The sequence below is a fragment of the Ixodes scapularis genome, unplaced genomic scaffold (genome assembly GCF_016920785.2).
Source record: "Ixodes scapularis isolate PalLabHiFi unplaced genomic scaffold, ASM1692078v2 PGA_scaffold9__187_contigs__length_104089568, whole genome shotgun sequence".
In the NCBI taxonomy this organism is placed as follows: domain Eukaryota; kingdom Metazoa; phylum Arthropoda; class Arachnida; order Ixodida; family Ixodidae; genus Ixodes; species Ixodes scapularis.
Window position 1 is genome coordinate 13,030,957 of NW_024609884.1, and position 14,069 is coordinate 13,045,025.

The 14,069-nt window shown below is 44.9% G+C and overlaps 1 protein-coding gene across 1 annotated transcript in view; it reads left to right on the top strand.

The window, feature by feature from the left end:
* The window catches only part of LOC8023367 (iroquois-class homeodomain protein IRX-6), a 175,430-nt gene that overhangs the window by 147,819 nt on the left and 13,542 nt on the right, over positions 1 to 14,069 (top strand). The window contains exons 4-5 of the mRNA XM_040205634.2: positions 9,155 to 9,314; positions 10,628 to 10,844. Coding sequence (XP_040061568.1) covers positions 9,155 to 9,314; positions 10,628 to 10,844 — 377 coding nt within the window. The remainder of the gene's footprint in view (positions 1 to 9,154; positions 9,315 to 10,627; positions 10,845 to 14,069) is intronic.

Here is a 14,069-nt window from a genome sequence, read left to right on the forward strand (position 1 = left end):
TGGTTTTAGAAACGTACACTGCGCTTACCCACTTACTCCACGGATCACTGGTGGCAGTCGTCAGTGGCACCCACGACACCAACCACGACGGCCATGAGAATTAACCATGTCACACCTCCGCCCTCAGGTTCGTAACGGCACCATTCCAGCCGCATCGCGCTACTGTGCTGCAGCTATCGATTTCGTTTCTTCGCACATTGTGGGCAGAAAATACGAATTTTTGCACACAATATCAAACTTGTCGTTCGATGCCATATTATTTTCTCGCCAGAACGGTAGGACAATCCCCAACTATCGGCAGAGTGGCGTAATGCGGGGATTAGCAAGCATTCATGAGGCGGCGCACGTGACGTCCAAACGCAATGACGTCTGCTCCTTTCTGTAAAAAAAAACTTTTTTTATTATTATTATTTTTTTTACTGTGCGAATACACAGCAATTTGTTGTTGGATGTTTAGGCAGCGGAAGGTTAAACTACCCCAAGAGGCGCCTGGTGTCTCCGATATGGACGATAAATTTAGCAGTCTTGTACGATGCTCATCCAGATCGAAACGGGCGGCGTTGTGGTTTGAGTAAACAATTCTTACAGCGCTTTCATTTTTTTTTTTTTTTTTTTTGCTGCACTTTATTTTTACCGTTTTGGCCTCCCTGCTTCGGGATTGAGTTGGAGAAGTTTCCAGAGTAATTAGACCCACATGTCATGAGGCCGCCTCCTTGCAGGGAGTTATGCCGGAACACCTCTTCCTCTTCGTCTCCTCAAGAAACGAGCTTCTAGAGACAAGCCTTTAATTATTGTAAACTCAAACATAATTTAATCGCCTTGCTACAGTTTTTTCAGATAAGCATATTGTCACATATTTTAAATCGCAGTGATCGGGAACATATTGTTCAGGATGGGTCAGGCAGTGTTGGGCAAGATAGTGCATGTGGTCGTACCCCACGTGGCTGAAAAAGTTCCATTACTCCTAGGTGTGAGTGAAGGCCGTAAAGGCTGGTTCACATAGACCCGTCTTCTTACGTTATGTTACGAAAAGTCACCGGGAAATCTGTGCTTCGTATTAAGCATGGCTACCAATTCATGCAGATACCCTGGCACGCGACATTCGAGACACAGATGTTCAGGTGACGACGAGCTAGGACGGTGAGTTACCGTGGCAACCAAGGACACAAGGCTCGTCGTAACGTAACGTAAGGAGTTGAGCTCGGTTCAACTTTTCACACAGCACCGTTTTCTTACGTTACCTCAAAGTCACCGAAACAGTCGTGTCTCGAATGTCGCGTGCCAGGCTATCTCCTTGAATTGGTAGCCACGCTTAATACGAAGCACAGATTTCCCGGTGACTTTTCGTAACGTAACGTAAGAAACCGGGTCTGTGTGAACAAGCCTCAAAGAAAGACGCTCTCAGGCCCGACCATAGTAAAACATGGCAAGGCAGCACTGATCATCTCGATTAGTTTTATTTGGCAACACTCATTGGGGGCGCGGGCTCCTGCAAGAACGCAAGAGAAGCGAGAGGAAACTTCGCGAGTTGTGATCCTGGCTGCTTATCATTAGTTTCAAATGACAATAGTAATGGTGAGTCTAAAAAGCACTGTGGAAGCTTGGAGCTGTCGCATTAATAATCTAACACCGTCAAAGTTGATTGTCTGACATTACTCTTATTTCAATTAAAGAAAAATTAATAGCATTCGCTTGATTTGTTTCTTTACGAATTTAAGAAACTATACATTGTGCTCAATCTCACGTCTGCAGTCATGCAATTTTCTAATTTAAATAATTTATTTAGACACAAAAAGTCGGGCTCCCCAGGTGAAAAACACGTCAAGGACAGCTTGTGAGTGCATGAAGAAAGCGCCTGACACACGCAATACGTGACGCCGAAAAGAAGGTTCAATTTTGGTCACAACTCAACAGATGGTGCAGTCGGTCATAAAAACTCTAAAAGAATCTTGATATTATGCTTTTTCCTGACTTCAAACAAAATTGAGCAAGGTTTTCTGAAATCAACAGTTGTTAATTTGAATACACGATTTACACTAACATTATCTTTCAAGCAGTAAAACATATGCATTAATAATAAGAATAATATACTTTATTTTCTGGTAGTGTCCAAAAACGGCCACGAAGGCCTCCTTATTGGTACACTATAAATAAAATAACCATCACATTAAAGATGCATCTGTCTGTTGAGGCACAGGATGAGGCACAGGTTAATCAATACTAGCCTCAAAATTAACAAACGCTATACACACATATATCAAGACGCTACAGATAACAGAAAGAGCTGAAATCAGAAGAAAACAATGCTAGAAACGCAAAAAAAAAATTTCACACTCTATAAATGCTTCACCATTTTTAAAAACGTATCGGCGTAGATGTCAAGATCAGGAAAAGAAAGCTCGTTATAAAGGTGCTGGATCCTAGAGATTGGCGAGGCATTGTATGGTGTATTTTGGGTAAAATGGCAAAAGAAATCTACGAATGCGAAAAGGTACGTGAAAGTTCACAGATGATAAGAGTGAAATACTATCAATTCTACCGCAGGTGACTTTATGACTTTATGTCATAAAGTCATCTGTGGTAATGGGGGTGTAGCCCGAAACAACCCATTCCCGTTTGAGCCCGTCCCGTTTCGACCTATTCCCGAAACGCCTTTTCCATTTGAACCCGTCCCGTTTCCAACCCGTTCCCCCGAAACACCCTTTTCGTTTGAACGCGTCCCGTTTCAACCCATTTGTATAAAGACCTGCACATCGCAACCTCTTCGCGAAAAGCCTCCATTGTTCTAACCCTGGTCTGCGCACCTTTTCTGCTTAAGAATATGTTGTGAAATAGTATTGCATGTCAACGTACTCTTAAAATATACAACCGTTTCAGACAAGCCTAAACGTAATGTATTCCTACTTCAACCACTTAAAACATTTTTTTTTTTTCAAGATGGTCCCCAAAACGTGCAAGCGCGAAACGTACTATGTACACTGCGCGACACTGTTACCGCGAACACGACGTTGTTCGCAGTAAGAAATGGTATTAGTAGGCACAAAATTTTACCGCTTAGGTTAGTGGCCCAGATGACCAGTTTTAAAGACACTAATAGCTTTGATGGCAGCTTTTTGATTCCATGAAATCAACATAAAAAAAATGACGGTCGCTTGTTCGCGCTAATAGTGTCACGCTCTGTACAAAAAGGGAGTCTTAGAATAACATACGCAAGCACTTTGGGTAGGCTAAAATTAGAGTAGCACTAGGTTTTACATCGCAAGGCTATTTTTAGGGTACCCAAAGCGCTCGAGTACAATTTTCTAAAACTCCCTAATAGTAAATTAGATATTTTTGAGGGCCATAAATCAGACAGGTTGACAAGCATATGATTGCGACTTTATTTTGTTTACAATTTCAAACACTGAACCCTCGCTCACACAGGAAAAAAATAATAGACCAGAAAATGCCTTCGCCTTGTTGAGGAAGTCGAACAGGAAAATCGTGCTATCAGAAAGGCAACACTCTAATTCTTATAGATTGCGGTCCTTGCTGACCCACTTGTGCCCCTTGGCCCGCACGGCACCACCATTCGAAAGCTGCTACAAAGATGCACTTGTCAAGGCCTCATCCCGTTTGATCAAATCGATGAAGCTGTAAATGTTCGAGTGAGCCCTCCCTGACGCCGCGTTTATATCTTCCGGTGCCAGGAATCTATGTCGTTGTTGGTCCGTGGTCCTCGGTTTTCGTGGGGGTTCCACTTTTGAATGGAAAAAGGGCCATTCGTGCGGGTGCCATCAAAATAGTCTCGCACGAACGATGTCATCTTGCGCCGGTGTGACAGCTTGAACTGATGTGCTCGTTCGCAGCACTGTAGGCATTACAAACACCAGAAAAGCGTGCAAAAAGTAACTGCTGGTAATCAAATCTCCACGCTGGTTGTGGGAGCGAGAGCAATGAGGTCACCAAGGTGGACAGACATTCGACGCTTGGATCGACACAACTGATAACGAACGGTGGTCGAAGTGAGAAGGTCGTTTCGCGATAGGGCAAAATGGGAAAAGATGAAACGAGAGGGTCGTTTTGAACCGGGTCGAAACGGGAAGGTTGAAATGGGAACAGGTCGAAACGGGAACCACCCTTTAGAGGGATGCTGAACCAAACATTTCAGTGTCTATAATAAGTGGCGCGCTATCTTTCCATGAGTCAGTAGCTTATTAAGCGTGAATGGGTTATATGATGACATCAATTTCGCTGCGTGTGCTCGCGCACACCGGCGGCGGCCAACTCATGGAAAGATAGTGCGCCACTTATTATACGCACTGAAACGTTTGATTCAGCGAAGCCACCGGTTTTCAAACCATAGGGCGCCCTATGGTTTGAAGACCGGTGACTTCGCTGCAATTCCATAGAAGTTAAGCCTTTTTTTTTTTACTTTTTCCTCAGGTAAGCTCGCTTTTTGCGAACTTTGTAGAACAAATGCACCACGTGTGGCCAACGCTGTACAAAATCGGAACTCGATTTGAAGAGCCTGGCCGCTCCTTGATGCACCCAGTAGATGAATCTTTTTCTGCTTCCAGTTACGGGCAACACGAGATCTGGGGTTTATACTCCGTTTCACAAACATCTGTACACAAACAACTGACAAAGGCATGGACGCGAGAGTGTGGCCTTGGAAAGTACCTTCTATGTGTGAATTCTCGAACAAACGAAACCATTTGGCAGATCTAGGCTATGCAATGCCTCGTACTGTACAGATTGCTGTAGCTTCGTTTACTTTAGGGGGGGGGGGGGGGGGGGGGGGCGGCGACGTTGAAGCTATACTTCGTCTCACCTTAGCATGAACTATTGTTAGCGGTGCATGCTAAAGGCGCGAGCCAGTTGCTTTGAAGGAAGCCTCGGCGGCTGCACGAGCGCTCTTGCAGTGAGTGCTCCAGTCAGGGCAGTCAAGGTTAGCCGCTCGCGCTTGGACAGCCTTCATGGTTAGTCCATGCTAAGGTGTGACCACGGTGGAAGAAATACATTTATGTGATGACTCTCTGTCTCGCGCAGCGACCACATTATGTTCGGCGCACCGAGCGCGCTTCACTCGCACGGGGATAGATGGCGCCCACGTATAGAGGGGCTTGGGAAGGCTTGTTAGAGGACTTGTGAAGGAAATTATGCATTCTTTACTCGGTCCCTGTGTACTGTGTAGTGAAATGGTGGATTTATGTTGGCGCATTGGCACTGATTGCCTTTTCCCCGTGCGGTTCCTGTATTATTTCTTTTTTAAACGAGAACATTTCGATGATGACTCAACGTGACAAAAATACTCGTATAAATATAAAACTTCCCGGCATAATCTACTGGGCCTTCAATAATTTAGAGTAATTTAGAGTAAACACCTGGGTCGTACTCGCACGCTTTTGTCAATCAACATCTTTGGTAACAGTTCCGTAACTTGTTTACACACATTGCGTGGCTTTATATGACGTCGGGCGATTTTTCCACCCTGCTCCTGCCTTATTGAAAAAAAAAAATTCTAATACTTTGTTACATAGTGGGGCCTAAATAATTCTTTACATGCGCATAAAGGTTTTAGTGTTACAAATGGTTTATACATAAAATAATCATGGATCATACAAACCTTGTGAGCAGAAATAAATCCTATTTATGATCACATAGTGACTGAAACGATGACACAGTATGATGGCATACTGATTGACATGATGACATGGTGACTGAAACGATGACACAGTATGATGACATACTGATTGAAATGATGACACAGTAACAGAAAGTCAAGCAATAGTAGCGGTTATAAGACATAAATCACTTTTTATCTATACTCTCACAATATGGTGGCACCCCGTCTTACAGGTAACAAAATACCTGACAAGTATTTTTGCTTTAAAATGTACGTAAAAGCTGAATTCACTGCATACTACCAAAGAACGCCACCTCCTACATCCTGTGTTTCTCGCCCATGCCCTTACCGAGAATAAATGCGCGACGGAAGAACAGCAGACGCTTTTGTCGCCCTCGTTCAGGGCTTGTGTAGCCAGTGCATGACATTGAATTGGATACACGTTCATATTGTACAATCTTCATTCCCTCACGTGTCAGTGAGTAGGCAAAACTGAAAAGAGCGCCGTCAATGTCTGCTTCTTTTTATGCTTCACCTAACAAAACTGTGCACAAGTCATGGCGGCGAGCTCCCTCGGTGAGCACGAGACTAAACAGAGTTATTGGCATCTGCGGTTTACCAATCGCGAATCGATTGTGATAGATTGCAATATATTGAAAAACGCAACAGAACGCGTTTTGCAATCTATTGCGCGAAAGCTGCCTAGATTACTTAGCGCGTTCATTATAGACCAAAATGATATTCATTGTTTAACAAAAAAGGATGTACGTGTTTGTTTTATTTAGACAAAGTGTAATGTATAGTAGCTGTTGTTACTACCATGCCCTGTAAGTGCAGGGGCACCAGACCCGGACAAGCTACCTCATGGAAGCTTTTTGTCTGGTGCCCTCTGCACAATATTGCTGAAAATAAATACTACTTACTTACTTACCAAGTGACGCGAAGATTTCACGCTATAAGAGTTTTCTGAAACCAAACACCTCTAGTCAGTTATAACTGAAAATTAATGGAAAATGTGTGATGTTTTCTTTACCGCACGAACCAGTAGTAAGATAAATACGAATAGATAAGTGCCAGTAGTAAGATAAATAAAATACAATATGGAATTTTTGTTGACTAAAACACGTTCACACAATCACGTTCACAATATTGTTTTAGGAGGATACGTTGTTGGGCTAGTTACTTCATCTTAGTTAAACATATGAAATAGCGAAAAAAAAAAGACAAGGACAATAAGTAAACAGGACAAGTGCTATAAAATTAGTGCTTGTCCTGTTTAATTCATGTCCTTGTCTTTTTTTTTTTGCAGAAATTTTATATGTTTAACATATATATATGTTTTTTTTTTATTTAAGTCGGAATTGGTTTTAATAAGATATGTTTTAAATCAGATTTGTTCTAAATTGAAACTGTATTAACTCATTTTTACAAAACAGTGTGAAAAATGAAATTCTCTGAAGGTATTTTTATGCCGTAGAGTAAAGTTTAATTAAGAGCTTTCTATCCTTAATGTAAACCCCGCCATCAACTTGTTGGAGCAGAAGCAACATAATTTTTTTAGTGAAAACACATTTTTTTTAGAGCATTTTAATGAGATATCATTCTTTAGCTACTTCACCCGGTTTTTCGCGATACGCAATGTGGCCTCGAACGCCCCGTGCGAGTGCGCGGCGTGCGTATGCGCCGCGCGTACTTAGGCGCCGCGCGGCGGCGCGGCGCCTTCGCATAGCGCATACACAGGACGTCCGCATACGCAGGCGCCACGCGTATGCGGGCGTCTTCCTCGACTTCGTCCAAGAGATAGTCCTAGAGGTCGTCCTAGAGGTCGCCTTTGACGTCATTCTTGACGTCGTCCTGGACGTCGTGCTTGAGGTCGTCCTAGAAGTCGACCTTGAGATCGCCCTAGAGGTCGTCCTAGAGGTCGTCCTAGACCGTCTTGGACGTCGTCCTAGCAAGCAGATGAACCCGTGCCGCGCATACACAGAACGGCAGCACGCAACACATTCACATTTGCGCCCAAGCTACAAAGCAATCACTCGTGGCTGCGGCGCAAGCAGATAAACCCGTACCGCGCCTAGACGGAGCGACAGTACGCACATATTCAGCTTTGCGCCCAAGCTACAAAGCAATCATCGGTTTGAGTTGAGCTAGTTGGTACACGATATCGATGATGGTGGTGAAACAGCGTGTACATTAAACGATTACGCAGAGACAGGACAAGACACGCACACGATGCTGTAATGAAGGTGGGGAAACAGCTTGAACATTAAACGATCATCACAGAGACTGAATATTAAGCAATTACACAGAGACGCAGCAATCACTCAGTTTCGTAGTGGCGCGCTACAGTCACGATCACATTAATGATTGCGTCGTAAACCATTCATTGAATAAAGCGTTTACTCAACATCTGCGTCGTCGTATTCACAGTGAGCTGTGTCGTGAGTCCCATGAGGAATGCTATCGTCGCAATTTCATAGACAACCAACAAAGGTGGTTTCTGCAGCCAATTTTTATCTAATGCATAAAGTGAACGCATTATTAGAATAGCCAAACAACTTCCACCTTTTTTTTTTTTGTATTTCTCCTTTTGAAAGCTCGCAGCCGAAATGATTTCAGGTGGTTCATCGCAAGTCTGAGTGCCCCCTCGTTGCCTATGTTCCCGGCGCCGGCCTGGTATCCACTGTACTTGGATCTCGATCATTGTTGTGGTGTCTACGGATTCTTTTGCTGAGTTTCTTAATGAGGGTAGTGGATTTCCGTCGTTCGGGGCCTCGTAATGCTTTCAGAGGCTGTCCGTGAAGATGGTAGCGTTGGTCACCTTCTGGGATGTGGGTTCCATCCCCGTCCTTATTTCCAGGAGGACAGCTTGCAACTCGAGCTCCGTAGTGGAGATATTGAGTAGTAGAAAGGCACTGCGAGCGTTTCATTCTGAAAGTGTCCGTGAGATATTAGCGATAACTTTGCAGATATACTTTAGTATTTCGCGCACCCATTGCTTTATTCATTTCCAAACGATACATTTGTTGTAGCCGTGTTAAACCACGCACCTGAAAGTGACATTCTATATGCTCAACCGCACTCACTTAATTTTCCCATGTAGCAAAGGTAGAAATTCCAAACTGTTCATAAAAGTCCACGACGAACTATAGAATTTTACGGGCAAAAACATATTTCTAGGTTACAATGTTACCTATGTTTCTAAAATTTCTTGGCTTTTAGAGTGCGAGTCAAAGGCTAGTATTCCCACAAAAACCTATGTGCACCTTTGGGTTTGGAAGACATCACCAGCTAAACCGTTGTCTTCAATTGACATTGCCTGAGGTTGTATACATAACGTTAACGAAGTACAGGCGCACATACGCATCAACCGTCTGAATATAGGCCAAATAAAGCCCAAGGGGAAGCTCTCGAATTTGTTTCTGACATTTGACATGCCATATAATATTTCTAGAGCTTACACGGTGTGCTTTACGATTTCCCTTTGATTCATATTCCTTCTTTTTCCGAGGAAAGTAAATCAAAACGTTTAAAATGTGCCTACAGGTATGGCGGACTCGACTTCAATGGGGCGCGACGAAAAAACGTTACTAGGGACTCGACGTCCACGCTCAAGGCCTGGCTGAACGAGCACCGCAAGAACCCGTACCCGACCAAGGGCGAAAAGATTATGCTGGCCATCATCACCAAGATGACGCTCACACAGGTAGGTGGCGTTGTAGAGCCCCATATGCAGGTATACTTTTGAATGTGTGTGTCGTTTGTAATTCACGAAACGCAGCTCGTGGTTATTTGGCCCCGTTTCTCTGCTTCGCGATTGGTGGTGTCATTCCATTTGCAATTAACATTTCTGGAAACGCCAGCGACACCAGTGAGCTCTCCCGGGCATTATGGGAACTGTGAGGGTGTTTCGCCCTTTAGCAAGCCAAATCTAGCCTAGTCGAGCTTTTGCACGCTAGGTGGCGCACACTACTTGCCGAACTGCAGCCCCATTCTTAATCCGTTCAGGCATCCAGGCGAGCTAACGGTCTTCGAACGTTGTTAAGACAAGCTGCGCTTTTTTTTTTTTTTTTTTTTTTTTGTAATGGCGAAGGAAAGTAAAATGTACCAACTATAAACCTTTCCAGAAAAGGGCTCCCTGCAGCTTTCATGTTCAGCGTTCTTGCGTATGGCGCGTAGTTTACTCGCTTTCCGAGGCGACGAACATGCGCGTGCTGGGCTGAGGAGATCGCACGCTGTGCTGAGGGCCGGAATGGTCTATACTCCATTCACCTTTAAGACTGTCGCCAATGCCACAAACACGAGAGCTCGAGGTGGCTGCTTTAAAACGTTCTTCCGCGGGGCAAGCGCTCCCGCTTGAAATACACGTCGCAAAGCCAGGAGCGCGGGCTGGCTCGCGCCTGTAGCTTGGACTGCTGTGGAGTATAGCTCAATTTATTGCTGTAGCAAAAAACAAAAAAAAAAAACAAAAAAAAAAAAAAAAAAAAAAAAAACGTTGGACGTGGTTGTGATGGCTCATTCAAAAAAAAGAAAGGTGGCCCATCCAGAACGATGGTCTATCCAAAAAAAGGGCAGTGGACAGACGTGCTGCGATTGAGGCTTCATCACCTCATTTGGGCGACGCAGCGCAGAACTAGGCACTGCAAAAATTATCGTCTGCCCTACAGAGGGACTTAACGCCAAACGTAGGCAACGCGGTTCTCGCTGGCGGTACGGCGGTAGCAGCAGACGACGGAGCAGCGCCCCTCACTGTTCCCATAATGCCTCACGCTCGTCGCTTAAGGGCGCGCGCTACATTCCAGAAAGGTCCATTGATTAATAATGCAAATTAAGTGATACTGTGAAGGTTATGGTCAGTGACTCATCTTGTTTTGTGCGTGATTGCGCGTATTTGAGATATGCTGGGTGTACAGCTGCGTAAAATCGCGTCTCGCTCGTTTGCTAAAGACAGTTTAGGCCTACCTATCGAGGAGTCGAACGAAGGAGTTCAAGTCTACTCTGTTGATTCGGTCCTCGAAGGTATCCACGTGGTTCGCCAACGCGAGACGTCGGCTCAAGAAGGAGAACAAGATGACGTGGGAGCCTCGGAACAAAGCCGACGCGGATGATTCCGGGGAGGACAAGAAAGACGACGAGGACACGATGGAGGAGCGCACGAGCATCGCCCAGGACCCCATGCGCAGGACAGAGTCGTCCAGATCCTACTGCAGTCTATCGAGTTTGCAACATTCGCGAGGTACGTGCATTTACCTTACCCGTTGCCAGGCACGTAGCCAGGATTTTGATTCAAGGCGGGGGGTATGAAATATAGAAGATTTCGGGGGGTGGGGAGTGAGCCCCATGCCCCCCCCCCCCCCCCCCTTTTTTTTTTTGGACACGTGCCTGGCCGTTGCAAAAAAAAAAAAAAAAAGGAAAAAATATATAGATTTTGTATCGTGCATGAGAACATGATACGCAATGTTTAGGTGTTAGTGGGTTGAAAAAGGTTTTGTGGGGCGTCATTAAAAATAACAAAATCTTTTTTTTGTTTTTTTTGTTTTTACTGGTAGAACGTTGGGGGGGGGGGGGGGGGGGGTCGTCTCCACTCCGGCATGACCATGGGAATTCGATGCAAAAAAAAAAAAAAAAAATTGAGCAGCTTTGTTCTAACTTTTTCGCGGTATGAGGGCTTTATTGAGTCACTAGAGGCGCTACGTTTAGAGTACCGGCACTCCATTGTTCGATTATATTGTGATTGTCGCCATTTTGGTGCTCAGTGCGGAGCGGGTGCAATACGGTTCGAAAATGAGCCTTCTGGAGTTTTAGATACGATATCAGAAAGTCCAGGTGAAATCGTTTTCTCCTGTGTCGCGAACTGTTCTAGAATTTCTGGAAGGCGGAAAACACTTTCTGCGATTTCAGATAAAGCTTCCTATAACTGACAACAATGACTTTAGGCAACAATACGTCTGAAGTGCGGCTACCCTGAAGCCTAGCTTAGTTAGGGACTCAGGTGGCCCGATCAATGCTCATGCCGGAATGAAGTCAGAGAATGGAGGTAGGATTAGACAATTCGTCCGAGTAAAGAGGCTGACAATCTTTAAACTCGCGCGTAGGTCGCAGGTCATCCGAATCGACAGAGATCGTTGTCCTCGTGAGTGAGTAAAAACATTCCGCATCTTTGGATTCAGAGCTTCGTTAACTACTGTGTTCTGTCAAAAAACAAAACAAAAAAACTTGGTACAGCGGTTATTAGGAGAATGAAAGTACTTGACCAGCCGCAACAGAGGCTCACACACAAGAGCGTAAACAACATAATGTATGCAGACACGCGTAGAACAGTGTAAATTACATTAGTAGATTAAATTTGGTTGCTTTTAGGACTCTGTGGTGTTTCATTTTTTATTTTAATTCGGCTGCTCCTCGGACACTACAGTGTTCCCTTTGAATCTTAACCTGGCTGCTCTTCGGACACTGCAGTGCATCTTTTTCTTCTTGATACGCGCGTACTATTTCCAGATCTATGCCCAGCTTATCAAACTGGTGGAGCGACGCACGGCTCCATTTCCCACACTACGAGGGAGGTTGACTTATCGCTGTATAAACATTCATGTTGACCCCGTAACCGAAAACATGACCTTCGAGATTTTACATGCCAATATTCCACAGACTTGCTTTGCATTGAACGGAATGTAGTGGGAGGGTAACGCATTTACCCCTTTGCTCATTGCTGTCGCCGGTCGTTACCCTTTCGAGACGCTTTTCCAAGAAACTCGCTCACCACGGAACCTCGGTTCGCCGGGTAGAACATTAGCAATTCTGAGTTTGAATAAGAATCCTAAAAGCGTGGCGCTGTTTATCTGCGTTACCAAAAACTGGCTGTCACGGCGGCCACGCTACAATATCGCGAGCTCCTTGGGCGCCGCGTGGCTTGTCAGTGTACAGCAGTCGCTGTGCGTCGCTGATTGCTGTTGAAAGGAGGCCCTCAAAAAACAAACCTAAAAAAAAAATGAAATCGTCTGACTTCAGCGGAGCGCTGGGTAAACCGGTTCCGATTGTTCGTGCGGGGGATTATACGCACAAAAGTATTACACTATGCCTATACGGACGCGCCTTCGGTTATTGAACAAGGTAGAGAAGAGACGAAGATAGCAGCCCGTCTTTTCACTTAATTTTTTTTTTGTATTTTTAGATATTTCATTCCGAACGCACTGAATCTGTATTATCAGGAGGTACGAAGCTGTGTCTGTGTGTGAGAGAGAGAGAGAGAGAAAGAGAGAGATAGAGAGAGAGGGGGGCAAGAGATGGAGAGTTGGACGACGAATTAGGGCAGCGGATGACACGCGGGCCGTATACCCCGACTGGTGGCGCGCGTTGTCCGTACTATTTGCCGATCGGTGGCTGTCAATTTCATTAGTCCCGCGAGACAGGTAGCCTATTGGAACTGGCTCCGATAAAACAAGGCACATATCACGAGCGTCGACAAAAGAAAAAAAAAAAAGGAAAAAAGGAACGGACCATTGCCATTCCTGGACTAAACGACGCCCAATGCCGCGGACGAACGGGGAAACAAAAAAGTGCTCGGCAGCGGAGGATCGGCGGTTAGGGCTATCCCCCGTTCCTGTCGGCTTTATGCCTCGGCTGTGACAATCAGGGCGAGTCCGGTTCGTGGTGGCTCTCTAGCCTTCTCGCCGCCATGTCTCGTTGTGGGTCAACGGCAGTCGTGCAGACACGTCGTGAGTCTAGTTTGTGATCGGCGGAGCCGATCACAAACTAGACTCGCGACGTCTCCCGCGACACTTACGTTCTGAGTGGAGCCCTCCTGGCACGAAATATACGGGCCTTGCTTGGTATTGACGCTATATCACTCTTTTGCTTTCTCTTCCTCCTCCTGCTTCTCTCTTTATCTCCCTGTCGCTCTCTCTTTCTAGTTATCGTCTGTGTGTATCTTTCTAAGAGCGTGATTGTCGTACACGGCTGCCATCGCGCTCAGTTGTCACTTTGGAGGAGGCCTCGGATATAACCTGCTTGGAAATATGGACAAATATTAAATACGTATACATAGCAAAGAGAAAACGAGCGAGTTTTCCTCCCGACTGAGTGAGCTCTTACCGAATAATCTGCGAGAGCGTCAACGGTTCAACGACTTATAATCGAATAGAATGCATGTTCGTGCTACTTTTCCACCTTACAAAACGAAATCCAGACACGATCAAATTGTTTCAAGAACACGAAATTCAGGTTTTTAAGGTCGGAGATGAGTTTTCTTGGCCAGAAAAGGAGAAGAAAAAAAAAAAGAGCAAAAATCCTTTTGACTTGCTTCCAAGCAAGATGCATAATTCATGAAATTGCAACTAAAAACCACTTCAAAAGAACTTTCAAATCAAGGCATTTACAAATGTCAACATTTCTTCTTATCTTCTTGCGGCGGTTTATCTTTTTCTTTCCTCTTTTTGCTCCAGACTCGATTAAGGTAGCGAAT